This window comes from Emys orbicularis, chromosome 16 (genome assembly GCF_028017835.1).
Source record: "Emys orbicularis isolate rEmyOrb1 chromosome 16, rEmyOrb1.hap1, whole genome shotgun sequence".
Taxonomy (NCBI): Eukaryota; Metazoa; Chordata; order Testudines; family Emydidae; genus Emys; species Emys orbicularis.
The window spans coordinates 13,183,886-13,210,911 of record NC_088698.1 but is presented as its reverse complement, the minus strand read 5'-3'; the positions used below and the strand labels follow the sequence as shown (position 1 = coordinate 13,210,911).

The 27,026-nt window shown below is 41.1% G+C and overlaps 1 protein-coding gene across 1 annotated transcript; it reads right to left on the bottom strand.

Moving 5' to 3' along the window:
• Positions 1-1,926: 1,926 nt before the first annotated feature.
• On the bottom strand, positions 1,927-27,026 carry SMPD4 (sphingomyelin phosphodiesterase 4). The gene is made up of 19 exons (XM_065417637.1): positions 26,988-27,026; positions 26,370-26,456; positions 24,920-25,062; positions 24,693-24,768; positions 23,903-24,011; positions 23,322-23,374; positions 22,507-22,658; positions 20,935-21,067; positions 18,400-18,471; positions 14,421-14,510; positions 11,712-11,857; positions 10,964-11,054; positions 8,328-8,428; positions 6,880-7,043; positions 5,810-6,015; positions 4,931-5,164; positions 3,407-3,538; positions 3,107-3,235; positions 1,927-2,349 (listed from the first exon to the last, which is right to left on the bottom strand). Exons 1-19 carry the CDS (start codon positions 27,024-27,026, stop codon positions 2,023-2,025), a joined length of 2,484 nt encoding a protein of 827 aa, XP_065273709.1. The 3' UTR covers positions 1,927-2,022.

Genomic DNA, 27,026 nt, shown 5'->3' with positions numbered 1-27,026 from the left:
AGAAACTGACAAAATCGTACTAAAAATAAATGCCTAGTACAGTACTCACTATTTCACTTACACACACTGCAACACAGTCCTGCTCAAAAAGAAGGTTTAACACAAACACACACCAGGAGACTTTGCTTTAAAAATAAATCAAGCAAGCACTTTAATTTACACACGCGATTTCAAAAGAAGAAACCTGTTCCACAAAGAGAAATTTGATTGAACAAGATGACGGAAGGGTTCCCTGGATTTGGTAAACAGAAGTTGGAAATGCAGTTATCAGGAAACATGGAAAAATAGTTTGGGTGCTGCCAAAAATTTATGAATTCTAATGTATTAGAAAGCTCCCAATCTAGAGCCAAATGTTAGCTGTTTTCCAAACACAGATCTATTAAATGCATACATATAGGTAAGAGAAAACTGAACACACCTATTCCACTTAATGCAAATTATCTGGTCCTTACATCTCACTACTGCAAGGTGTATTTAATCCTTTACACAAGTGCCACAACTGCACCTGACAGCAGTGTATTTCAGAGGAGAGCAGGTTAAACTAACTGATTCCTTGAACATGTTTGTTTAAACAAAGAAGCTCAATTTACTTTGGTTTAGTTGGTGAGTCTTTTCTAAAGTACACCTCTACCCCGATATAATGCGACCCGATATAACACGAATTTGGATATAACGCGGTAAAGCAGCGCTCCGGAGGGGTAGGGCTGCGCACTCCGGCGGATCAAAGCAAGTTCGATATAATGCGGTTTCACCTATAACGCAGTAAGATTTTTTGGCTCCCGAGGACAGCGTTATATCGGGGTAGAGGTGTAGTTTGTTGCTGGGAAGGTAGACCACTTGCTAAAGAAGTAGTGCGGGCAGAGAAGGAACCCATTTTATGGTGGGTAGACAAAAATCTGGTCAGAGCTCAAGTTCTGGAGAAAATGTTAAAAGATATAATTTCCTTTCTACAACTGAGTGAGTGTCAGTACAATGGAAGGTTACAGTTTCTTTGATAGTTTTATACTGCAGTGTGTGGAGGGACTGATTTATTCACACTAGGTGCTAATGGCAGTCACAGTAGGAATGCTGGACCAATGGCATCAGGGGATACCCAGAAAACTAGAACTTTAGTTTAGATGAATGCTAAATTCTCCCTTTTAGCACATGACTCATGGTTTGTTGTTGTCAAGTTAAATGGTAAAAGAATCAACTCCCAGAGTTCCTCATTTTGAAAAGACAGGGACCAGTGAAGACAACAAGTAGGTATTGGTTCAGAAAAGGGAATGCAGAGTTAGCCCCTGTGCTAGGCTATGGGATTCCTGCCACCAGCTTCTCCTCCTTTCCTGGTACTTTGAAATATTTAAAATGCAATTTTTTGCAAATCCAAGCAATCATATGTAGCTTGCAACAAGATGCAACTCCCCTCTCCTGTTTCTGAGCCAAACTATTATTACTTATTTCCCCCAGATTTCTTTTGAGTAATTTAAGCCAAAAACTTGTTTATGCTAATCATGTCATTTTTGTCCTACTGATTTTTTGGGATTCAGCTTTGTGTACAGAACTCATGATTTGTGGCTACTATTGCCTTTGTCACACTGAAAACCCCCTCCCCAACAACATGATATAAAACCTGCAGAAAGCAGTTCAAATGGCCAATTCCCACATGAAGTGGTAAAAGTAAAAAGCCACACTATGGATAGATTGCCAAATCTAGAGCTGTTTTTATGTGTAGTTTCCCATAGCTACTTCGGGCTGTTCATTTCAGCTCCATAATCATTGGCGGTTGTTCCCCAAACCACAAGCAGTGTCTCTCATCCCGCACATTCAGTAAACTGTGTAGAAAAGACAGTTTATCAAAACAGAATTTACATAGATTACAGTGGCTTCTACAACCACAAACCCATCCCTCTGGCTCAACTTTAATACAAAAAAACACACTTAAAAGTTTTGAAGTGATCCTTTGCCGAAGCCTTTTAATCACGAAGCACTGTACTTTTATCCTTAAAAAGTTTGTTTTACAGTGTACACTGAAGGGAAAAATTAGTGTTGATGAGGTTTCCACCTTTCAGTGAAGAAAGTCATTACTATTGCATAAAGAAGATACCCAAGGAGAATAATGAATGTGCAGGCCAGTGGTCCAATGCAGAACCAAGATGCAATGAAGTATATCATGAACAAAGAAAGAAGAGTCCTGTAGCTAGCCAGAAATCTCAGACTGATCCTTGGTCGCCGAGAACGTCCTGACCTTTGTTTCAGTGCTGGGCTGTGCCTGCCCTTCTCTGCAAGGAATGGGTTGGTAAGATGATAGCGACACAACCTGCCAATAAAGTCTTCCCTGGAGCAGAGAATCTCCATTTGATCAGCAAACTAAGGTAAGAAAAACAAAGTCAGTAACCGAACAAGAAAAATGTAAACAAAAATTAAAATGTGGATTTTAGGTTAACACTGAAAAATTGTTGCTTTTATGTTTTGGTTTGTATTAAGGGGACAGGAAAGAGGATTATAGCAATTATAACTCAAAACTCATATGTCTTTCAAAAGTTAGAATTGTTCCAACACAAATTTACATTTGTACTGTAGTAATTCTGCTAATTTACTATTAGCGGTACAAAGCACTAAACCAACAGAAGGAAATCTGGAACAACAGTGGTGTGTACATATTATGTCAGGATACAGTGGAGAGAGGACTATCAAGTTGCAAGCCAGAGCTTAAAGGAGTGAGAGGCAGGAGGAGGAAGAAATAAAAGGGTTTGGTTGGATTAACCCTTTTCCTGCTTATTTTGACACCTTGGGAAACAGAGTGTTCTTTCATTATGCTTGCATGTGCTAATATGATCCTGTGAAGGATATTCCTTCTACCTCAGCTACCATGAACAATACATTTCATTGTACTGTTTCTGATTTGGAGAGAATGTTGTGACATTTACAACTCTTGAGCAATAGGGGAAAAAAAGGTGATTCCAGGCTGGAAGAAGAGCCCTATGGAATATTTGCAAACTCATGCAGAAGTCACATTAATGGTGAGAGTTCAAAGCAAGTGTGTAAGTTGTACGTTGACACAGGTCAGAGGGAGAATAGGAATATGCAACTGAAAAAGAGAAAGAAGACTTCTCATTGCACTTACCCTTTGATTAATTGCTGAGGATAACTGGAACAACAGTCGCACTAGAGTGGCATTTTCATAACTTCTAATGGGCTGAAGATCAGTATCTCCTTGGTACTCTATCTCAAACCGCCGTAAGCCATTTATGATCTAGGAACAGGAAAGGAAATCACGTACTTTATAGATCAAATTTGAATTGCATATAAACTGGTATCTCTCCTCCCATCCCTGACAAGCTATCTATTTTGATGTAGAGGCATACACTCTGCTTTCTTAAACAGAAGCTCTAGAAGTATTGGGCTGGAAGCTTTTCCCTCTTACCTGATACCTGCCAAGAGGCGTAAGAATTAGTCCATCCTCACTCTCAATGCAGTCTGGAAGTTGCTTCTTTCCATTCTCATCCTGAGCTGCTCCACAATTCATAATCATTTGGGTCAGCTGGGCTTCATTCAACTAGTCAAAAAGAACAATTTCTTCATAATTATTCGGTTTTATGACCTTTTTCTGTTCCACCTATTTCCCCATTCACCAGCTCCTGTGCAGCCCTTGAGAACCACATAGCCAATGACCGACAACAGAACAGGTACTGAAAACAACCCACTTACCAGTCTACAATAATAAAAAAAAGCAACTAAATTCTTAATTGTTTTCATCAGGTGGCAAAGTCCTTGCAGAGAGAAGTATTATTCACTCAGTACATCCTAATTTTCCCATAGCTGTTGCTTAATTCTATCTTCTCCCAGCCATGTGCAAGCGAACTTGAGTAAAATCTCTTTGCTTCCTTTCAGCTTAATGAGAGAAGCAGCCATCTTCTATTAGCTTTATCACTTTTGCATTTCTACAGCATCTTTCATTAGAAAATCTCAAAGTGCTTTAAAAACAGTAAGCCATAAAATGCCCTTTGGTAAGTAGGAAAAATATGGGATTTTTCTAAGTGGCTACTTATTGTGGGTGCCTAGTTTAACATGGCTTGGGATCAGTGTTCCCTCTAATTTTTTATGTCCATGTGCGGAATGAATTTTGTTATGTGCACCAATATGGAGGTGATGTGTGACACATCACCTTCATATTGGTGCACATAACAAAATTCATGTGGTGGAGGTGGGGCCGAAGGGTTCAGAGTGTGGGAGGGGGCTCCGGGCTGAGGCAGAGGGATGGGTGCGGGGGGGGGGGGGAGTGAGGGCTCTGGGGTGGGGCTGGGGGGTTTGGGGTGTGGGAGGGGGCTCAGGGCTGGGACAGAGGGTTGGGTGCAGAGGGTGAGGGCTCCAGCTAGGGGTGAAGGCTCTGGGGTGGGTCCGGGGATGAGGGGTTTGGGGTGCAGGCTACGTCGGGGCTGCGGTGGGGAGAGAGGACTCCCCCAGCCCTCTCTCACCGCAGCAGCTCAGGGCCAGGGGAGAAGCACCTCTCCCCAGCCACAGCAGCTCCGGTGGGGCTGCACTGGGCCGATGGAGGGTCTCCTTTCCCCGGCAGCTGCGGTGGGCCTGGGCCAGGCAGGTCCTGAGCCCCTGCACGGGGCTTAATACCCAGCTGCATGGCCACGCGGCTTAGAGGGAACTTAGCTTGGGATTGATATTTTCAAGTGCACAGCACCCGCAACTTTAGCAACAGTCAAGAGGTTTACAGGCACTCAGCACCCCTGGAAAAAAAATCAATCCTAAAGTGTCTCAAGATGGGCACCAAAAATTGAGGTATCCAAAATGAGTGTCCACTTTTGAAAATGTTGGCCTACATGACTTGCCAATGATCACACTGCAAGTAAGTGAGAAAGCTGGAAGTAGACTGCAGGAATCCTGACTCTCATTCATGCTACTTCCCAGTGACAGCACTTGGAAGGAAGTTACATACCCGAAAGATCTGGCATAGGTACTCCTGTGCCTTCTCCAAATATTCATCTGTTTTCTTGATGCTGTCTTGCCCAATTTCATCTAGGTCATTTCCTGTATAGGAACCATTCATGTCAGAAGGGCTGAACCTAAACCAGGATAGGAAGGACTGACTAGCCATGGTCTCTGCAGAGTGGTCTGATATGGACTTTGCTGTTTGCTGGGCCTGGCCTATTAACTGGGCCAATCTTAATACCTGAAAAATAAAAGACAGGCGGATGACTAAATAAAGCAATAGAATAAAGGATACAAGTCAGTAGTAAGCACCAGCATGTGAATACAAGTCTGCCTGGTGACCTGACAATCAGAACAGAATCAGCACATTCACTCCCTTGGCTGACATGGACTTGTGCTGGTAGTAGTCATGTGCTCCAACTCCAATAGAATAAAGGAAATCACTGCAGCTGGGGCATTCAGAGGAATGCGAGTGCCCCTCTGTTTCCTTTGAGATGCATCTTCCTTCAGTTCACTAGCCTGCTGCTTAGGGAGAGACCCTCTCCCTCTGCTACACCATTTTTAACTGGCTTGCTGCTGGGTATTGATTATTAACACTATGAATCACAAATACACACAGTCATTGTTGAGAGATGAAACAAGTACATGCCCATAGCAGATTGCTCCAAAGCTGCAAGCCCAGTCCACCCCACCCTTCAAGACTGGAAAGCAGTCTCTACATTTCTATTTTCACACTTGTTATGGACCTTCCAAACAGATTCTACAACCACCACCAACTCCTGATTCATCCCCTGCTTTTAAAGAGCTAAAATTTCTCCCCCCTCTTACGTGATGGAGCAGATATTCAGGGGCTTACACAGAGCAAGTAAGCAAGGTCATTGCTTACCAAATTCCTGACTTCTGGACCAAACATCTGCTTGTACTGGGACTCCTGTCCTTCCAGGCAGTAAACATGACTCTTCACCTTAAATGAGGCATCTGTGATTGCTGGAGGCCATGATGACAAGAAGCTCCCACCAAGAGTGGGGGTCATGAAAATTCGGTGTTGACGGTGAGGGATAACAAGTTCTGGCTCCAGGAATAACTGCTCTCCTAGAATTTGGGATAAGATGATGTAGGGTGGAGAAAACCAGGTTACACCTTCCTCTGATTTGGGGATCTAGCAATACAATTTTTTAACCACTCATTGTAACAAGGTTACAAGGTTATTTGGGGGGAGGAGAAGGAGGGCGGGGCCCTAGTTATTAGTTCAAGTTTTCCACTGAAGCTTCACTCATACAGCAGAAAGAGCTTTCAATATTACAATGGTGCATCTAAGTCTATATAGACATAGTACTTCTAGGCCATGATTGGTTGTTGGAAAGGATATTATGGTCCCTATGCCTGCCCAGCTGAGCATGTTCCAGCATCTGAAATTTTTGTTGCTTGCCTAAACCCTCTTGTTCCCCCCACCCCCACTGTACCCCAGTACGCTCAACATGCAGCTTTCAGGACACTTTGAACTGATATCTAGAACTTGGAGTGCAAGTTCTTGCTGACTTGCCATCTTGCTAAAGTCTGAGTAAATATAAATTTCTGTAGGGCATTACAAAGTTTTACTTCTGAGTTAATTAAAAACTAAACACCACAAACAATAAAGAGGTTGTAAAACACAAGGAGTTTCTGTTTACTAAAAATACTCAGCATCGTGGTTTTTTTATGTTAGTTAGAACAAATAGGAATCAGTGAGACTGATGAATGGAAATTAGAAAAAAAAAGAAAAAGAAAAACTTGTATATATGTATGAAATCAATACTGTAAATAGAAGCAAAGACATCAGGTCTCTGAACTTCAATGTCACATGAGGCAGACACCGAATCCTCCAATTTGCATTTCTCCATGCTTCTGAGGCAAAAGAGTTGCCATGGGACAGACCAGGGCAGAACACTGCAAGGAGGCAACATGGTATTCAGTTACCTTTCTGGATCATTTCAGCTAGGTTGGGCTGAGCAAAGACCTTGGCTACTCGGAACACCATCAGGGCATTTTTAGCGCTGACCAAATCGGTGCGGAGAGCTCGGTTCAGAAAGCCTACAAATAGCTTGGTGTACATCAGTAGGTTCTCTTGAATGAAGGGAGCCCTGTCAAAGTAACAATGGGTTTGTGAATACAGCTATTAAAATAAGGAGTAAGTATATTCAGTCTGCCAAATAAATAATCCCATAGAATATATTTTAGACCATCAACTGGAATGATCTCATCTTTTCCATTTCACACTCAGACAAAAAAATGTCCCTCCTTACTCAAGTGTTTTTAGGTACCAGTAACAATCTCTGACTTTGTGCTGGCAGATATCTAGTTGCATAGACATGCAATGGGAGGACTTCAGAGGCAAGCTGAAGCCTGAAGTGTGGTTTCTATCACTGTCTCCTGCACAAGTATCCAGGGACCAGAGAAACTGGTGCTGCCTCTCCATGAAACCCACCCTCACCGCTGAATGGATTGTGCCACTATAGGTCTTAGGGAAGGAGGTGCCTCAGAACAGTTGGTAAAGTCGACGCACAGTCAACTTGTGGAACTCGTTGACAGGGGATGTTGTAAAGGCCAAAACTATAACAGGGTTAAAAAAAGAAGAACTAGATAAATTCAAGGAGGATAGTCTATAAGCCAAGATGGTCAGGGATGCAAAACCATGCTCTGGATGTCCCTAGCCACTGATTGCCAGAGGCTGAGAGTGGACGACAGGGGATGGATCACTCGATGACCGCCTGTTCTGTTCATTCCCTCTGAAGCACCTGGCATTAGCCACTGTCAGAAGACATGATACTGGGCTAGACGGACCTTTGGTCTGACCCAGTATGGCTGTTCTTATGACCCAGGATTTTGGACACAGCACAATGCAATGAGCAGTGTAGTTTGTAATGTTGGAGCCACCTGGGGGGACTTTGCTGAACATGGGAAAGATGGTGAAGTAAAGGGAAAGACACCAAGGAGTCCACACAGAGGAAACAATGAACAGGGCTTATGTTTATCAATATAGCTTTAAGCCAAATAAATACTTTTACCCATGTCAGGGTGACGGATATGCCATCTTTGTTCTTCCTCAGCAGGAAGGCCAGTCTGGCACCTGCTGTATGAAGCAAGCTACTTAGAGTAACATGTCAGGAGGAACTGAATGGGGTAAACTAGGAAAGCAGATCTCAACCTTTTCCATTCTGTGACCCCACCTCGCGATAAAGAAAGAGGGTGCTTGGTCACAATTCCACAGTTCCATATCCATGAACTAGATGCTTACAAGGAACAACATTTAAAACTCTGTCTTCGAGATTTTCATATGCAAAATTCTAACAGTTAACAGATGCCATCTGCTGAAGTCAGGATTAAAGTGAGCTGCAGATTCTGCTCAGGAATAATCCTCTGTTTACCATTTCTCTGATACACTGCGAGGCTGAGGCTCTGCACTCTGAAGTGGTTTCTCAGGCGCATATCTCCAGGGCTGCACGTAGCTTAACCACATCTCCAGGACCTGAAGCAAAACCACAACAACATAAAAAGCAATTCAATTGAAGAAGGAAGATTTTGCTTGTTTGTTTTGCTAAGTCCCTTGGACAATGACACCCACTTTCTTAATACCAACAAAAGGCTTAAGGAATGAAAATATCTTGCAAAAGTCTCAGCCCTGAAGAGTAAGTCTTTAGTGATCATGTGCCCTTGCATCAGAGCTGAAGAGAACTAAATGCTTAGTAAAAACCCATTAACAAAACATTTTAGGAAATGCCTGGTTGTATTGAACAAGCAGCTCACCCTCTACAATAACAGTCAAATGAAAGAGTGCTCAAGTGGCTGCCATGGAAAGGAAGATGCATCCACCAATCAAGCTGATGTACTAGTATTGGTGTATGCAGTGTTGTACCCAGGATATTAGAGACAAGGCGGGTGAGATACTATCTTTTATTGACCAAACTCTGTTGGTGAGAGAGACAAGCTTTCAAGCTTACACAGTGCTCTTCTTCAGGTCTAGGAAACGGACTTAGGCCAGGTCTACACTACAGAGTTAGGTCAACATAAGGCAACTTACGTCGACCTCACTCTGTAAGTGTCTGCAAATTTACATCATTGCTCCCGCCAATGTAAGTCCCCCACTATACCGACCAGTGGCAGAGTCTGGTGCTGCTTTGAGTTGGTGTGTCCTGGTCTGTTGGGAGCTTGCTTCTGATGCTGAGCTTGGAGAGGTTGGGAGGGTTGTTTGAAGGCCAGAAGAGGGGGTTCAGGAAAGATTTCTTTCAGAATGGGGTCCTCATCAAGCGTGGGTTTTAGTTGTCTGATGATACCCCGTATGGGTTCCAGTGTGGGGTGGTATGAAACAACTAGGGGTGTGTGGTTGGAGGGGGGTTTATTTCTGTATTGAAACAAGTTCTCTCGAGGTATTTGGGTGGCCTGTTCCATGATGGGATCTACTTCTCTGGTGAAGTGTGGTTATTTAGTAAGGCAGTTTTGAGCGTGTTAAGGTGTATATCCTGGACTTTCTCCTCAGAGCATATTCTGTGGTATCTGAGTGCCTAGCTGTAGATAACAGATTTCTTGGTGTGTTTGGGATGGTTACTGCATCTATGAAGGTAGGTATGGTGATCCGTGGGAAGTTGTGGTGGAAATCTATGAGAGAGTGTCTGTCCAGAGGATGAACATATCATCAATGTATCTCAGATACATTATTGGTTTCATGGTGCATTTGTCCAGAAATTCTCAAGGTGGCCCATGAAGAGGCTGGCATATTGGGGAGCCATCCTAGTACCCCCGGCTGTTCTGGAAGTGTAAAATTGTTATGGGCAAGGATGAAATCGATGAGTTCAGCAATATGTTTAGGTTGGATATCTGCAGGTTGTCCATTGTTTTGTAAATATTTGAAGCAGGCAGCTATGCTGTCATTGTGAGGAATGTTGGTGTACAGTGAAGTGACATCCCTGTTGGCAAGGATGGTGTTCTGAGGGAGGTTGTTAATATTGCAGAGTTTGTGGAAGAGGTTGATTGTGTCTTGGAGGAAGCTGGCCCTTTGCTTGGTGAGTGGTTTGAGGATGGTTTCTATAAGCCCCAATATCCTTCCGTGAGAGTGCCATGGCCAGATATGGTGGGTCTGCCTGGGTTCCCTTGTTTGTGTACCTTGGGAAGCACGTAGAAGGTCCCCGGGGAGGGTTCTTGGGGGATGAGTTTGTAGAGTTTCTCTTGGGAGTTGTTTGGGGAAGGATTTGATAATATCCTTAAATTCCTGGGTAAATTGTGGTGAGGGATCTTCTCTGAGTTCTTTATAACAGGTGGTGTCGGAGAGTTGTTGGTTGGCCACGTTAATGTAGTCATCACGGTTGAGGACTGTGCTATTATTCTGACATTTAATATCATTCACTGAAGCACCATATAGTCTAGTGAGACACATGGAGGATGGGCTGAATAGCGTTTTGTATTAATGCTTTTTCAGTCCTCCTTCTCCAATACAGCAGTGGGCACTCACACAAGAAACTACTAGGTAACGGGGGGTGAAATCTTGGCCCTACTGAAGTCCATGACAACTTTGACTTCAGTTGAATTAAGATTTCACCCCAAGAGGCTTCCCAGTGGTCTATTCTGTCCTATCTGCCAAACATGGCAACATAACTGACCCAGCCATGTCACTTCCCCCAAGGAGGAGGAATGTATATTTAAAACAAATTAAAGCTATATTTTTTCTCCTAGTCTGGTTAGTTACAACAAGATTAGAGTGTATTATTAGATAGGACAAATTTATCCATAAACATACAGGTTCTCTACAAGAATAGCTTGTTCTCAACCATAAAGGGAAAGAGAAATGAACCACCACCACATAGTTTCACCAGTATCTAAGAATTCCCCTTCCCATACCTTTCTAACTCTAGTCCTAATAAATGTTTTTTTCCCCTCTTCCTGAGGAAACAAATCATGAACAGGGAACAGTTCTACAAAAACAGTAGTTTTATCACTGCAGCTGGCCCAGTGTTTTATTAACTAACTCTGATTTTGTACGGACTCAGCAGAAATAAAAGCTGGTACATACAGCTCTGAAAGAGGCATCCAGGGGCCAGTGGCCAAAGCAATGCTGCAGGAAGATATAGAGCTTCTGCTGGACAAACCGAGGAATCACAACTCTGTAATGAGATTCAGACACAAAGACACATGTATGAACAAATAATAGATGATAAAGTAATATCTCAAACATTTAATACAGAAGTAACGAGTTTTGATAGGTTCTTTCTCAGCTGAAGAAGGAGCCGATGATCTGAATATGTCTGAAAAGTTCTAATAGTGATGCACACAACCTGCTATTCCAGGGCCAAATGCAACCCAAGTGCCTCTAAGAAGGCTGCCCAGTGTTCTCTGATTTCTCTCTGGTGCAGTTTCAGTAACACAACTTTTCCTCTACCCAATACTGATCTGCACGTGTCCTTTGCAGAGATATGTACAGAAATTATTTCTGCACCAGTCTGACTGCTCTTCTAAACTGGCTTCAACTTCCCTCTGTTCTCAGAACAAACACTAGCACCTCTAAAGCAGTTTGATCCCCTCCCCCTTTTCTAAAAAAGCTGAAGCATTTTCCATTGTGGATACATTGTGGATTGGGAGCAACTACTTCCTTCTTCCCTATTCTGATCTGGACTCCAGCCCAAAGTGCATGAGGAGTGTCAAAGTGGGCTCTCTCATCCTCCTAATAATGCAATTTCAAGCTCTCAACAAAAGCAAAACTGACAAGGTATGTATTAATTAGTGCTTTGCATGCTCGAAAGGCAGTTTGACAGTATATCTACCTCTTGAATTCCTCCAGTGGGCTGGCTGTATGGGAATGGGCTGAGGGCGAGAGTGGCTCTGGTTTCAGGCTGTTGGCAAAAGCGTGCAGATGCTTCACGAGCAGTCTTATCACTAACACATGCTCTTCTGTGGGTTTAAATGATTCCTGGATTTAAAGCAATAGGCAGAAAGATAAGTTTTGCTTGTTAATCCTCTATGAGGGAGCTCAGCACAAAGATATTTTCACATCAGACATTAAAACAGAACAGGAGTGTCCCTACCTGTTTAGTTCTGCGTCACCCCATTTGAACAAATTATCTCCCCAAGAGAACAAGTTGCATCACAGCTCTGCCTTCAATAGCTCACTAACAGAACATCACTAAGTTTTACTTTAACTTACCCCCTCTCAGGAAAAAATAAGAATATCCATTCTTTTATTTATTATTATTAATTATTATTATTATTAAGTGTCTGCTGTCAGTAACACAACAGAACCATTATTATGCTCTCAGCTCACACTCTACTAAGCCTTCCTCCTTATGTGGGTGTTCTTCTGCCTCCTAAAAAAGAAAAATTCTAAAAAAGTTATGGCAAGAGTAATATTTGCTTCTGTTGCTCATGCCCTGAATGATCCTGTTGCACTTAACATCAGTATAAGTTTTTTGGGGGGTGGGGGTGTCATTCAATCTTTTTACTGGAAGTGTGGGAGATGGGGAGATCAAGGATAGCCAAACACAAGTACCACAGCAACAAAAACAAGAGTGATGGAGGGTCGCACGGGGCTGCATGTGTTAGCAGCAGCTGTGAACTGAGATTTTCGGATGCTATAATGAAGCTGCGTTCAGGTGAAACTTCAGAGCTGCATAGCTTGGCTACTTGGGACAGGTTGTCTTGGTTTTTTAGGAAACTACTTCTTATCTTTTAAATGTGTTTAATTGTGTGTGAGCAATTCAGAACAATTCTTGGTGCTATGACGAGACTTTAAAGCCCTTCCTGCTTGCAATGGCTGTGGGGAAGCAGCTAACAGTTTTCATATGCTTAAACAGTTCTGAAAATTTTCTTAATACTTTTACATAGCTAGGTTCCCTCTGGGAAAAGGCTCAACTCCTGACTGATGGCAGGCGATGAAGGGCCTCTGACTGCAGCAGTGCAGTTGGATGGATCTATGCCTTCTCTAAGGGGGGGAAGGCCCTATTATTAGGATTAATGAAAACTCCATTTGTATTCCTGCCAGTGTCCATCACCAGTGGAAGTGAGGCTACAAAAGGGGTCACACCAGTTGATAGGTGGCTGCGAGTCAGTTAGTCTATATAAAGTCTGAAGGAGAAAATACCTAACAAAGACATCTTAGGTAGGGTCTTTCTGGTGCTATGAACTTAGGCCAAGATTTTCAAAAGTGGCTAGTGATTTTGAGTGCCCACCTTGAGACCCGAGAAATCGGGTCTGATTTTCACAAATTGCTGAGCACCCACCCTCTGAAAATTCAGGCCCCTTTAAGGAACCTCAAACTGGGCACCCAAAATCACTAGTCGCTTTTGAAAATCTTGGCCATTGACTACCTCCAAGAAAGCATTCTCTATTGTTTTATACAAGTCTTCAATTGTTTGTGTGGTTGCATTTAACTCCATTGTTCATTTTCACACTAACAAATCCTCTGTCACTTAAAAGCTATTTGACAGGCTAATTTCCTCATAACCTGGATCACCAGCATCACCACAAGCATTGTTCTTTAAAGCTAAAAGGCAACTTCTATTCTCCCCACTCTTTCCAAAAGCTCTTGACCTCCAGCCCTAATTTGCAGGAATGTTCGCCCAATCATTCCTCCCCTCACCCAGGAAGGTGGAGAAAATACATATTTCACATAAGTTTAAGAACAACACTATGGACTGGCATGATGATTTAAGGCTATAAAACAATGCACCGGGTAGTCGATTCTTATTTTCCTTCTTAAGCAGTATGTTGATTAATAGTAAAAGTGTTCATGCTGCCTAGGCAAAAGCAGAGGACTAAGTGGTTAAGGCAGGGAGAATTCATACCAACGTTAACTTGCCTTTATGGACTGCGTGCCCCACCAAATGAGGAACCAGTGAGTAAAGGGCTGAAATAGGGAGGATGAACCCAGGAATCTGTTCCAACAGGAATGGCTTTGCAGGCACGTCCTGAATAATCCGCAAACGTGCAACCCACATATCCCTTTGTGAAGTTAGCCAATCAAGCTCAGGCTGCCAATATTAATTTAACACTGTCCAGCTGTGTTTCACTGGAAGTGTAGAATGATTGTTTACATTACCTACCTCTCTCATTAGGGGTACAGCCATGCAATCTCTGCTCTCCTCTTCCCTGCAAGATTCATTTAAAGGAGCAGTACATGACAGACAGAATTCTGCCATTAGCAAAGCAAGTTGTTGGGCCAAGGAGATATTAGCACAGTGTCAAATTTTTCCCTTTAAATCCATTAAAAGAGATGCATCTCTTAAAATGGGGATCCCAATTGGTCCTTCTAATATGTGCTATACATCTAACATCCTTTTCCAAGGTGTTCATCAGCATCTCTCAGTATCTGCTGCACCTATCTTTACCAAATATTGTTTCAGTGGAACTAATCTCTGAATCATCTTGCAAACCTGCTGTACAGCTGCCTTTTCTGCTAGTGCCAATTAATACACTTTGCAGATTACATGATGAAACAAGATTTTTGAAAAAGAAACAAAATGAAAAGATGGCAATACTTGGTATGCGTGGAGGGCCTGGTAGCCGGATTGGGCAGGACTACTGTGGTGTGTACTGGAGATACTGAGTCGGTAGTGGAGAACCTCCAGCTGAGAGACAACAGAAACAAAAAGGAAGGAAAGAGGGAGAGAAAAGAGCAAGAGAAAAAAAAACAAAAACAAGAAACAGTGTGAATGATCCAGAGAAAGGGTTGTGGGGGGAAAAAATGGAAGTCACAAATACAGTCAATGACAACATATCACAACAGCTGCAGCCACAGTATCCTCTTCTCCTTCTGTATTCAGTTGCTTGATTCCACAGGTACCTTGACCCTCATTAAGTTGGGAAAGCAATTGACAGGACAGTGTTGTTGGGTTCACAATTAACATTAGTGGGTTGGGGGGAAGCTCTGATTGAGTCAGCTCTGTCTCTACCACAAAAGCAGCAGGCTTGTATCAGTGACCTAACAAGCCATGCATAGAGACACACAGCTTCCGCCAAACGTGTTGAGGAAATCTTAGGCTCATGAAACTAAGTCCAACCTCTCCACTTGAAAACAGCTAACCTGCAGGACAGAATAGCTGAATATAGGGATTAACATGTGGAATGCTTTGATGTGGGGCAAAACCTATCATTTTTCTGGAAACACTTACTTCCAAACTAGTCTTATGAAAACTATTGTAAAGCTATCCCTTAGCCTGCAGTGCACTGGCAGACCAAGGTTTGGGATTCTTGCTTGTGTGCCAGTGAGAATCAGAGGAGCCAGTACAGGGACATATCTTTCCCCAGGGACACGGAGGGTGAAAAGGTAAAGGGTTGATTGCACTGCTGTGAGCCTCTCCAATTAATTGCAGTATTGACAATCACCAGATAGGAGCCTGAATGCTCCATGCTTTGTTTTTCTAGTTAAAGGCCAAATACTATTGATGGAAATTCAAATCTGTGGAAAGTGAATAGGTCTCAAAGAGAGAATGGCCTCTACTATTAGAGAGGGGGGGGGGGGGGAAAACACTAGAAAAAAAACGCCCAACCAAACAAAAAGACAGGCTTGTTGTAGAGATGGCTTGCTGAAATAAAAACACGGCCATTAAGGTTCTAGGCGAGTGCCAAGATCTTCCCAAGTCTCAACCACACTCCTCCTTGGACAGGAAACATTTTCTAAAACTAATCAATATAGTGGTGAAGAGGATACTGTAGCCACATTGACATGTATGGAATAAATAAAAAAATCAAAACAAAATGCACACCTAAACAGAGACCCAAATCAACAATATCAGGCATCTAAACTAACTCTCCGTCTCACACCTCCTCTAAGTTTATCTGTTCCTTTCTCCTATATTTTCAATTTAGTTTTTCAGATTTATTCTGCTTTGCTTCGACACTGCTAAGAGAGCGGTAGCAATGCCACTGCAAGCTCCCCAACAGCAGAGCCCATCTTCTGCTATGGTAATTAACTCCCCTCCCATTTGCTGCAGCAAGATCTAGGCACCTGAAGAGTGCCACACATGCAATTGTTACTGAGATCTGCGATCCCGGGCAATGTAAACACAACAGGCTTTACACAGAACCCTATTAGATACTGACCCCTTAAAATAAATCAAATCATGACAAAAGCAGAAGCTAAAAGGAAAACAGATACTGCACACCTGGCCCACACTGAGCAGCTGCAAAACAGACAGAGGAAAGGCGAGTACAATAGAAAGGGGGAAATATGAAATTGAATCAAGTTGAATTAATGGGGGATCATCAAACCCAGCATAACAGTGTCAACCTCAGGCTCACTCCACATCTGGGAGCAATTTCAAGCAGAGTAACCACAAAGGAAAGTAATTATTCTTGAAGCAAACGCTCTACTGGCTCCGCCCCATACCTCACCCCCACCCTTTTATTACTGACGTAAAAGAGATTCTTAATGACATGAATCATTCTTAGGATCTGCCTGTTTCTTCAGACAATTCAGAGGGGGCGATGGGAAATGACACAGCTGGGATCCAGCATGGCACTCCCAGACACCCCATGTTTTTCTGCTGGGGGAAGGCGCATCAAGTTCTGTGGAACGCCATCCCAGCCCCGCTCTTTACAGGAGAGTTTGTAGCTAGAGACTTAAAATAGCACATTTAAAATCATGAATGGGCCCAGGTTCTGAGACCTTCTGTGGCACTGACCATCCCTCTGCTCCACACATGCAGAAAGGTAAACGGAAACAGGGGAAGATACGTGGTCATTATTCACTTTACTTTTTAAAAGTTTATGAATTCTCTAGATTGGCAGTCAAAAGCCCCAATTAAAGAAAGCTCCTCTGAATACCAGAGAAATGTAAATTTTTGAAAGTTCTAGTTTCTCGCTCATATCTGAATGACTGATAAGCTTCACTAGTTTTTTTCAACTCATCCAGATAATACTCTGGTCAGTTAAGTACTCACTGCTTGAGAGATAGTGCTGTCTCCACACCTTCCAAAGTCTTACATCTCAGAGTTCTGGAGGAGGGTTCCTTTTTGTATGGGGATGCCACTTCCCTGCCTTTGTTTTCTATCCTGCAACCCACCCAAAAGCAGGAGGATTTCATTCGTCTACATGCCCATAACTAGTGATTCTTGGGAAATAATCAAGGACAGAAGTAGAAAGCCATCAGGCAGCCACAGCCTCAATCCTCGCCTGATCAGTGCATCTGGGTGGGAGCCTATGGTGGCAAAACTCCTTTAGGCACTACCCATACATTTCCACAGCATAAGTCACACTGTTTTATGAGCACTAAGAAATCATCATCATCATCATCATCGTCATCTGCCTGGATGCTGCTATAACATTAGAAGACAGTGTCTCAGCTACAGAGGGTGAACAGAGGAGAGAAGTTTAAAGCGATGCATTTTTTTTACCTAAACATAAAGCTGCATGCACAAAGACTATGCAGACAGAGAACAAAGGTACTTAAAAGCAAAGCCTTTCCATCATTGGTGCATAGCCATGCTGCTGGGGTTCCTGAGTGGAGACCTACCATCTTTATTAAGAGTTTGCAGTTTGAGCTCAAATCTTTTTTTTAATAAAAACAGACAAACTCACCACACTTAGATCTTCAACATTCTTCCCTAACAAAATATTTGTTTTATAACCTGATGAAGAGAAGGCTCAGAAATTTCCCAGTCAAGTAACTCTCATCTTACTCCTTCACACATGAACAAGCCTTTAGTAACTTTTGCATTTCTTCCCCACTGGGAATCCTGAGAATCATCAGTCCCCCGGCATTTTTCCAAATTCCCTCAAATCTCAGCACTCCCAACTCTTCTGATACCAGGTTCCCCTTTAAGCACATCAGTTTTATTCTTGAACAGCTAGAACAAATGGCTTGTAATCAATGCAATATCTTATTTAAGTAAGACCTTATAAGAGATCCAAAGTTACATATACACAGAAAGCACTTCAGCCACCATTGAAATGCAGCACACATTTAACAATGCCGGTTTCTGGCGTAGGAAATATAGAATACGCTTTAACCAATTAAAACTATAAAGACAGTTTATGAAAACCCATTGAAATTGGATTTAGGCTAAAATCTTTGCTCTTGAAAAACATGCCACTGGATCTTCAAACGACTCATTAACTCCTCAGTAACACTGTCAGCTGCAGAAACCAAATTTAGGTCTCTTGTAATGCCATGTTGACATTTTTGTGTGGGATTTTAACAGGGCATTTTATACTGAAGTCTTACCAGTAGTTACTGCTCCAACTACTATGAGTAGCATTGATTGTTATGACTGTTCCACAAAGTCAACTTTATATATATTTAGCTATTGCAACAAAGGCAAATTTGGATGACACAAGCACTTGTTCACAACATCTTTTCATCACTGCAGTTTAGAAGCTCTGATGTATGCTTTTAAGAACACTCCTTTGTAACCATCCACTTAAAAGTCCTCCATAAGATGGGAAGTGACAAAGGTTCACCCCAAGATAAGAAGCCAACAAGCAAGAGACACCAACAAATGAAGCACAGGCTATTACCTTCACATGAGGGGACTGCATTTTCTGATACATTTCCAGTGAGTAATGGTGAAGCCACATTTCAACAAAAACCTGCAAAACAACAAATGTTTTCTCAGCTAGAGGAAAAGAAGGAAGACCCAGGAATAGCCAGTCACAACCTGCCTTTGATTAGCCAAATTGAAGTCTGTTGTATATCACTCAACAAAAGACTACGTTATACTTGTAAAATAGTGTGAGCATGTACTTAGAGATGTTTCCGTTTTTACGGACTTGGTTCTTTCCAAGTTCACCTTTACTAAATTATTACATTTAGTGAGATAAGTCTGAGCCACATAGTATAATACTATCCCTAAGTATTATTTCACAATATCTGCAATCACACATCTGTATAGTTACACTGCATGTTGCAGTTATGAGGCCAAAACTTCTCCCAGTTACACACATGCAAACCCATCTACTGTATTTCACTGTTGTTACACAGGTGCAAGAGCACTTTGCACCCCACGAAGGTGTATGTTTTCTTTTCTCAATATTTTTAAGGCCCATTATGTTTCTGCCATTACTTGTATTATCACTGAACACACCCTCTCTCTATTTGTTCTTAGGAGACTATTACACAATATAAGTCAAAACACCTCGTATAAATACAAGACAAGTAATAGGACAAGCTACAGCTACCATATAGATCATAAAGTCAGAGGAATTGTAAACACAGTTCTGAAAAGTTGAAAGAAGAGTTCCTCCTTTAGCTCACACAGCAGAACACTCATCTGGGAATACCAGTGATCCAAGTTTAGTAGCTTTCATTTATTAACAGGCATGTCTGTTTAATAAGAATGTGTGTGTGTCTCTCTCTCTCAAGGGAGATGGGAAAAGGCTGCAAGTGAACTACATAACGAGCACATCACACATTTCTTATAGGTATTACTTATCCATCCCTGAATTCAAATACCTTAGCAGAATAACCTATCCCTTTTGACTCTTCTGTGTGTTTTCATTTCCCTTCCAACTTGCTTTAAGAATAAAAGCCCCAATGATCAGTTTAATCCCGGAGTAGGCAACCTATGGCACGCGTGCCGAAGGCGACACGCGGGCTGATTTTCAGTGGCACTCACACTGCCCGGGTCCTGTCCACCGGTCCAGGGGGCTCTGCATTTTAATTTAATTTTAAAAACCTTATTTACTTTACATACAACAATATATAGTTTAGTTATATATTATAGACTTATAGAAAGAGACCTTCTAAAAGTGTTAAAATGTATTACTGGCACATGAAACCTTAAATCAGAGTGAATAAATAAAGACTCGGCACACCACTTCTGAAAGGTTGCCGACTCCTGGTTTAATCCTTTAGAGTCTAAGAGCCTTGAAGCAAAACCTAACATAAGGTTAGGTTTCTTTAGGCCAAGATACGTCAATTCCAGTGAAATATTCAATTATTTGTTAATCGAGAGATAGTGGTGAGCAAAGCACGTGGGGGAGATGCAGGCACAGACTTCAGTGGATGACTCCCCGACACTGCTGCTTTATTATTTAGATTGTGATAGCACCCAAAATGTGTTAGGCAATTTCCTCATATAGAGAAAGACGGCGTCCCTGATTGGAAGAACTTACAGTCTACACAAAGACCGGGGTGTGGCAATGGGAGGAATCATTTTAATTTTTTTCCCCACTACCTGTCTGGTGACTGGAGTGAGGGGGAGGAAATGAACAAGAACCGCGTCACTTACACTCACCCAAAGAGCAGCTTTATTTGAAAGAGAGATGTTATCATTATCACCATACCACAAAATAAAGATACATTGACAGCTTTTTTTTTTTTTGGAGGAGAGATGAGATCCTTATCTTCTGAATTCTAGGAATTATTTTTAAAAATTGATTCTTGCTTGCTTGTTGTCTAAACTTAGGTCTAATTTAGCAAGCGATTCCCCATAATGTTGTTAATACTTTGGATAGAAGTCATCACAGAAATGCAAATAACTCAAAACATTAGTGAATTAATTCTCATAGCCACCTGTAAGATAGGTATTACCCCCCCAAACTGAGGTGCAGAGATTAAGTGTCTTGCCCAGAGTCACACAGGAAGTTTGTGGCAGAGCCAGGAATAAACCTACAAACTCCCAACTCCCAGTCCTGTGTTTTAGCCACAAGATCATTGCGCATACACTATGGTAGCTTACACTGTACAATCAATATTTCGGTTTAGCATTGGGGCATTATATCAGGTTTTGAATAAATTCCTAGTTCCTGATATTTCTCTCCATAAATAAAGAGCGACTTAATCTGGTGTAAATTGGATGAGACTCAGGCCCCTAAAATCCAAAGAGTGGCAACAGTTGCTTAACAATTTAGCAGTGCCTTTTTATCTTATGTTTCTTTATATTATGTTAATAGAAAACAACAGCTGCACTGCTAAGTTCCATTAACAGACTGCAAGCTAGAGAGGAATGGAAAAGCAAGCTGATCTTTAATTAGGAAAAAAGAGATTTACCCGCAAATAAGCTTTTTCAGTCATTCTAACTTTAAAAATATAAGAAAATTAATCGGACTCACTTTAAGCACTGTTTCTGATCTCCAGATCTCTTGGGAAGCAGGATCAGCATTCACTGAAGGCTGATGGGCAATGTGCTGTTTCAGCAGACTAGTGTGATGTATGCCATAAGAAGTGAAAGGCACTGCTGGGGATCTTTAAAGAGAAGTTTATATAAATACTGAAGTCAATGGGCCTCTGTACAGGGACAGAGGTCATAAATTGTAACCACAAGGACATAAAGAAACTGGGTAAGAGTTTGTGCTAAATAAATCTGCGTAATTAGAATTTAAAAAATTAAGCAAGAGGTTGCAATTACTAGCCACAGCATAAGTGTCCAGTGCCTACTTTCATTTATTATTTTACGCAAACCACACTCTACATTCTGCAGTACACTATTTTATTTAGCCAGTCTCCTATTCAATTTTACTGTGAGGTTAGGCTTTCATTCGGCAGCTAAATCTTTAACAGACTTCATTTAATCTAATTTAAGGTTGAAGAAAGCCTGAGAGAGAGCTTTTGGGAGTCAATCAAAATGCCATAGTTAAAAAAAGCCACAATAATATATATTTGAGTAAATAAACATTTTGATGATAAATATAATACATAATTTACCAAATTCAAAATTAGCCTTACAAAATTGTACATTCCCATTCATCCCAGATGAGTAAGATATCAGTTTTATCATTATTAATCATTGTAAAGGGCAAACAAATAGATTTTGTACATGTGCCAGTAAATTTTCATGTCAATTTTGCAAGGCTAATTGAAGAGCAGAAGTTAAAACTACAAACAAGCTCAAAAACTTTTAGTAAGAGATTGAAACTCTTTCCTCGGGTCCTTCTCAGTTTGTGGCTCAATAAATCAACATATAAAGTTATGCATAGTCTGTCACCTAAACTTTGATAACCCTGTTATACGCTGGATAGTAAAATAAAAATTCCACCCAGGCTTTGTATACCAGATGAAGTAAGAAACCCACAACAACTGGTAGCTTACAAGGAAACACTGACACATTCTTAACTAGGACATGGAAGGTTATAGCAGTAGAGATGACTGAAGCTGGCAACATCAAAAAGTTAAAACAGAAGTTACTGTTTGCCAAAATTGTCTGGAGTCAGCAGCAAAATTGTTAGAATGTGAGAGGTTCCTTCAGCTACAGCCAAGACCAATTCAATTGCTCCCTGACTGCCCGCATATGCATTAAGTGGTACAAGCCACTCCTGGGTGGATGGTGAGTGTGTCCCACACTAGTCAGAGCATATAGCAGGAGCCATAATTAGTGGTGTTGAATGAAAAAAATCCAACAGCTACAAACCATATTTATAACTCATCTCTGGCTCCACTACTGCAGGCCAGCAAACTTTCAGGATAAAAGTTTCTCAGCTTTCAGTGACCCCCATATTATATCCTCCATTATAAGACTACTATACAGGTACAATCGTGTTTATTTTATGTATGGATACAAACAATATAAAAATGGTGGCATTTTCTTACATTATCTGTGGCAAGAACTCATCACTGAAGCCAGCCAGTTTTTGTGAGCATTGCCCATGCAGTCTAGCACTGATAATGCAAGTTTACCAAGTCATTACCTAGGAGCAGGTGAAGGGATGCCCCCCCCAGGATTGGAAGAAGGTGGAGGAAGAACACTTCCTTCTGTGGGAAGAAACCATTTCAGGTATGTGTCCACTAGACTGAAGTAAGCGCTGTTTGAAGGGCTGACATGATGGGTGGTGGGAGAGTTCTGGAATATATATACACAGCATATAGCTACAATAAGACAATACACACGCTGTCACAATAAATCACTGGGAACAGGGATTTCGGGACCTGATAAATCTCATTCTGGGTCTGATGCAAGAATTACTGGATGAAATTCTATGGCCTGTGTTATGCAAGAAATCAAACTGGATGTTCATAGTGTTTTATTCTAGCCTTAAAGATCTGCATTTTCATGAGCTCTTCGGGAATGATTTAGTGTACTGAATCACACTTCACATTTGACAGCAACATTAGACACTGCTAAAAACAAGGAAAGTTTAGTGTGCAATATAAGACTGCCATGTCTATTGTTTGTACAACAAAGGACGAATGATGATCAACATGCTCAGCAGGTATAAAGTAAGAGTGCACAGAAAGCTGAAATTTCTATACCTCATTCATCCTCAGCCACCAACAATGGAATGCAGCACTGAGAAGAGGAAGATGTGTACAATTATCTACATGTGTATCATCACTGCCTATGTTTTCATCATATCAAATGGTATTTATAAGGCAACAGGTGCAAGTTTCAGTTTAACTGGGTTCTTGCATTTAGAGAAGAGATGGAAGCTTTCAAAGTGCAGTGAAGAAATAGTTTGCCAGAATGATGCTTCTTTAAAGGGAAAAAAGCATTAAATTTACTTACCCTCTGTGTGATAAGGCTTATTGCAAAGTAAAACATGTAATATTCAAATGGATCTGGAGAGACAGAGTCAAGGATACAATAAGTACAGCTTATTGGAAACATGATATGAATTATTGTCCGTTTAAATCTTCAGTATCTCAGTGCTAGTTTTAGAAGACTTTCTAGAGCTCAACGGCAAGTTCAGATTTGATCTTTTGCTCTCTTCCCAGGGTGTTTATTACACACTGTCTGGTAGTTTAGGTTTTTTTCTCCCTACCAGACAAACAACCTAGAAATATTTATGAAACATACGGGGTGATATCCTGGGCCCACTGAAGTCAAAGGGAGTTTTGCCATCAACTTCGATGAGGCCAGAATAGAAGTTTTCAAACATTCGAGATTTCAATGGACGACAAGTTTAAGTCTAAACATTCCCCTACCGTGTTTGCAATCTGAACACAGCAGCACTGGACTAAGGCACATCACTGTACAGCTAAGTACTGTAAGCAAACATCAGAAATGGATCTTGATTTCTCAGTTTAGTCACTTAAAATATTAAAAGGAATTAAAAAATGTAAACCCTTCAATTGTCAAAAGGATACTGAGGGCCAAGTTCGAACCTACGCCTCCAGATGGAGGGAACTGGACTTTGTTGTGGTATAGTGAGCATTCTGGTAGGACTCGCTCTTGCATGGAAGCCTTCACGGGGCCCTGAAAAGAGAGGGAGTAATGAGATGCCTACACCAGTCTACTAAGAATATGTGAATGAGTTTTTGAGGATGTATTCTTGTATTGGACTGTAAAAAGATGTCTGGTTCTTTGTTCTAGACTGTGACTATCTGGTTGCAATGGAAAAGTTATTTTACGAAGCTTCCATGGACAGCTGTTTTCCTACAACCATAAAGTGCTATGTTCCATAACCAGGAGGACAGTTAATCTTCACTAAACTTACAGGAATGAAGTGTCTGAGAGATGTGAGATGTTGTTAGAGGTGGGGATGCTTTCCAACAAGTTTGGAAGAGAAGTTTTAAACTCCATCTATTGGTAATCAAGACAAAAATAGTCTAGTGCCTATTTTGGCAAACAAATAATACAAAAGAGAAGTGAAATTTCTCAGTTGAACAGCACAAAAGTTTGCTGATAGTAACACAAGCTAACAGCACAACTACTTATAAAATCCATCATGACAATGAATGCTCTGCCTCTAACAGCCCTCTGAAACAATCAACAATCTAGAAATCCCATCTCCAGAGCCTGCTATGCTATGAAACAGTAACTAAAATACTACGGTGGCAGGTCCTATCCTGAACTCAGAGTATCTGAGTAAGTAACATTCCAACAGGTGCAACACCAAAATAATTTTCTCGTACATAACTTTTAACAGTTACTTACCGGAAGATAGGAGACTGGGAATTCGTATCTGTACTCCTCAGCTTGGAGTTTGTAAACCAGCTTCATCATCGGGCCACTGTAAGCAAGGATGAGGAAAAACACAGTGAGCATCTTTTTTCTTTTTTGGCCCCTTTTGTAGCTGAATGTTTACATATGAGGAAACATATCAAATACCGGTTTATTAATTCACCGTGAATTTTTCACTGCTCTGAAGTTAGCACATTTACCTGGGATCCAGGAAATCCAGGGCAATAGCATACTCCGTAGGATTCGCTCTTCCGTGCAAACAGCGAAGATTCCAACCTATGATTATGCCATCCAGACTACCAAAAATATTCTCCACGAGCCATGGGAAGATGGCATGCAGTTCCTACAGGAAAACAACCAGAAAAAGGAGTGGAGTCATAATAGATAATAGATAAATAAAATTTTAAAAAAGAAAGATTACTGTTCATGTGTAGATTCTTTGTCTGAAGAGCCTTAATTTCAGACATCTGAATGCAAGAAATATTTTCCACCAACTACAGTCAATATATGTATAATTTTTGTTATTTCCAGGACACACTTCTATGTGCAGAACATTCAGTGGAAATAATTTAAAGAAATTTAAATGCAAACATATATCCCCCCCTTGATGTGAAGTTGGACTCTGCCTGTTTTCTAAATCCTCGCTTCCCATAATTTTACAGACTGGACATAAGAACGGCCATAATGGGCAGACCAAAGGTCCATCTAGCCCAGTATCCTGTCTTCCAACAGTGGCCAATGTCAGATGCTTCAGAGGGAATGAACAGAACAGGTAATCCCGTGTCGCCTATTCCCAGCTTCTGGCAAACAGAGGCTAGGGACACTTCAGAGCATGGTTTTGCATCCTTGCCCATCCTGGCTAATAGCCACTGATGGACCTATCTTCATGAACTTCTCTAGTTCTTTAATGAACCCTGTTATAGTCTTGGCCTTTACAACATCCTCTGGCAAAGAATTCCACACACTGTGCATTGTGTGAAGAAATACTTCCTTTTGTTTGTTTTAAACCTGCTACCTATTAATTTCATTTGGTGACCCCTAGATAACACTTTCTTATTTACTTTCTTCACACCAATCATGATTTTATAGACCTCTATCATATCCCCGATTAGTCGTCTCTTTTCCAAGCTGAAAAGTCCCAGTCTCATTAATCTCTCCTCATATGGAAGCTGTTCCATACTCTTAATCATTTTTGTTGCCCTTTTCTGTACCTTTTCCAATTCCAGTATATCTTTTTTGAGATGTGGTGACCAGATCTGCACACCACATTGTTACCATAAAAGTTTTCAATCTAGAGCGATTAAGGTGGTAGAAAACCTCATTCTTTATTCCTAGACTACTGTGTTCCAACTCAACTGGTTAGTATCAGTCATGTGTCACATCTTAAAATATTAGTGTCCTCATATTTGGCATTTCAGTAGAGAATAAGAAGTATGATTAGGAATGTGATCAATTAAAATTTGGAGTTTTGTAACTACTGGAAAAGTTAGGTAACTTTTGGGAAACTACTGAACTCATAAAACTTCACATAAGAATATTAAAACTCTTTACAAAGGCAGGAATAAAGAAAAATATTTTTAAAATAATATTTTTATAACTCCACTGAGGTATAGCTCAGACTACATTCATGAAAAGGTAGCTGCTCTGTACCTTGGCAGGAAAATCTTCAATGACTATCTCCAGATCATGGCACCTCTGAGCAAAGGGCTTGTTCATGCAATCTGCCTTCAAACTGGCCTGTTATAGACAGAAACTGAAATCAGATCACTTCTTCAAGAGAAAGTAAAAAAGGCAACACTTGTAAAGATCTTAGCAGAGAATTCTCTAGTTACAGTGTTCTATATTGCTCTTGTAAAAAAGCAACGGGCTGTCATTGTTTCCATCATAAGATTTATTCTAAACATAAGTATTTTTTAACTCAAGACAAATCTCAGGTTTTTTTACCTACTTGGATCTAGATTACAAGTTTTAAATTAAAGAGCAAGTACTCAATTTGTGACCATTTAAGTGCTATGAAAATAAGACTACATGACATTTAGAATGGTCAACACACATTAGAGTATTTGAGAAGAGGAGCTGGAACTTTCTCAGTGCATTTCCACAGAATGCTTTCAGATTTTATGCTATGCATTCTGCTTATAGAGAAATTGTCAGGAATTAATATGTGGAGGATTAAATTTTCAAGTGATTATTTTGCAATTCATTAGTCAAAAGCACTATCACCACAAGACTTTCCTAATGCCAATAACCATCTGTACTGGCACTTACCAATAGGAAGCTAGGCTGTTGTAAGTGAGGGACAGCCAT

What these genes read in the sequence shown, in the direction of transcription:
- SMPD4 (XM_065417637.1), bottom strand. Translation starts at nt 27,026, where the DNA reads ATGGCTGTCCCTCACTTACAACAGCCTAGCTTCCTATTG. An exon ending in CCACTGGAGGAATTCAAGAG is followed by an intron (nt 11,055 to 11,711) that starts GTAGATATACTG and finishes ATCTCATTACAG; the next exon opens with AGTTGTGATTCCTCGGTTTG. An exon ending in CGCCTCTTGGCAGGTATCAG is followed by an intron (nt 3,236 to 3,406) that starts GTAAGAGGGAAA and finishes TCCTGTTCCTAG; the next exon opens with ATCATAAATGGCTTACGGCG.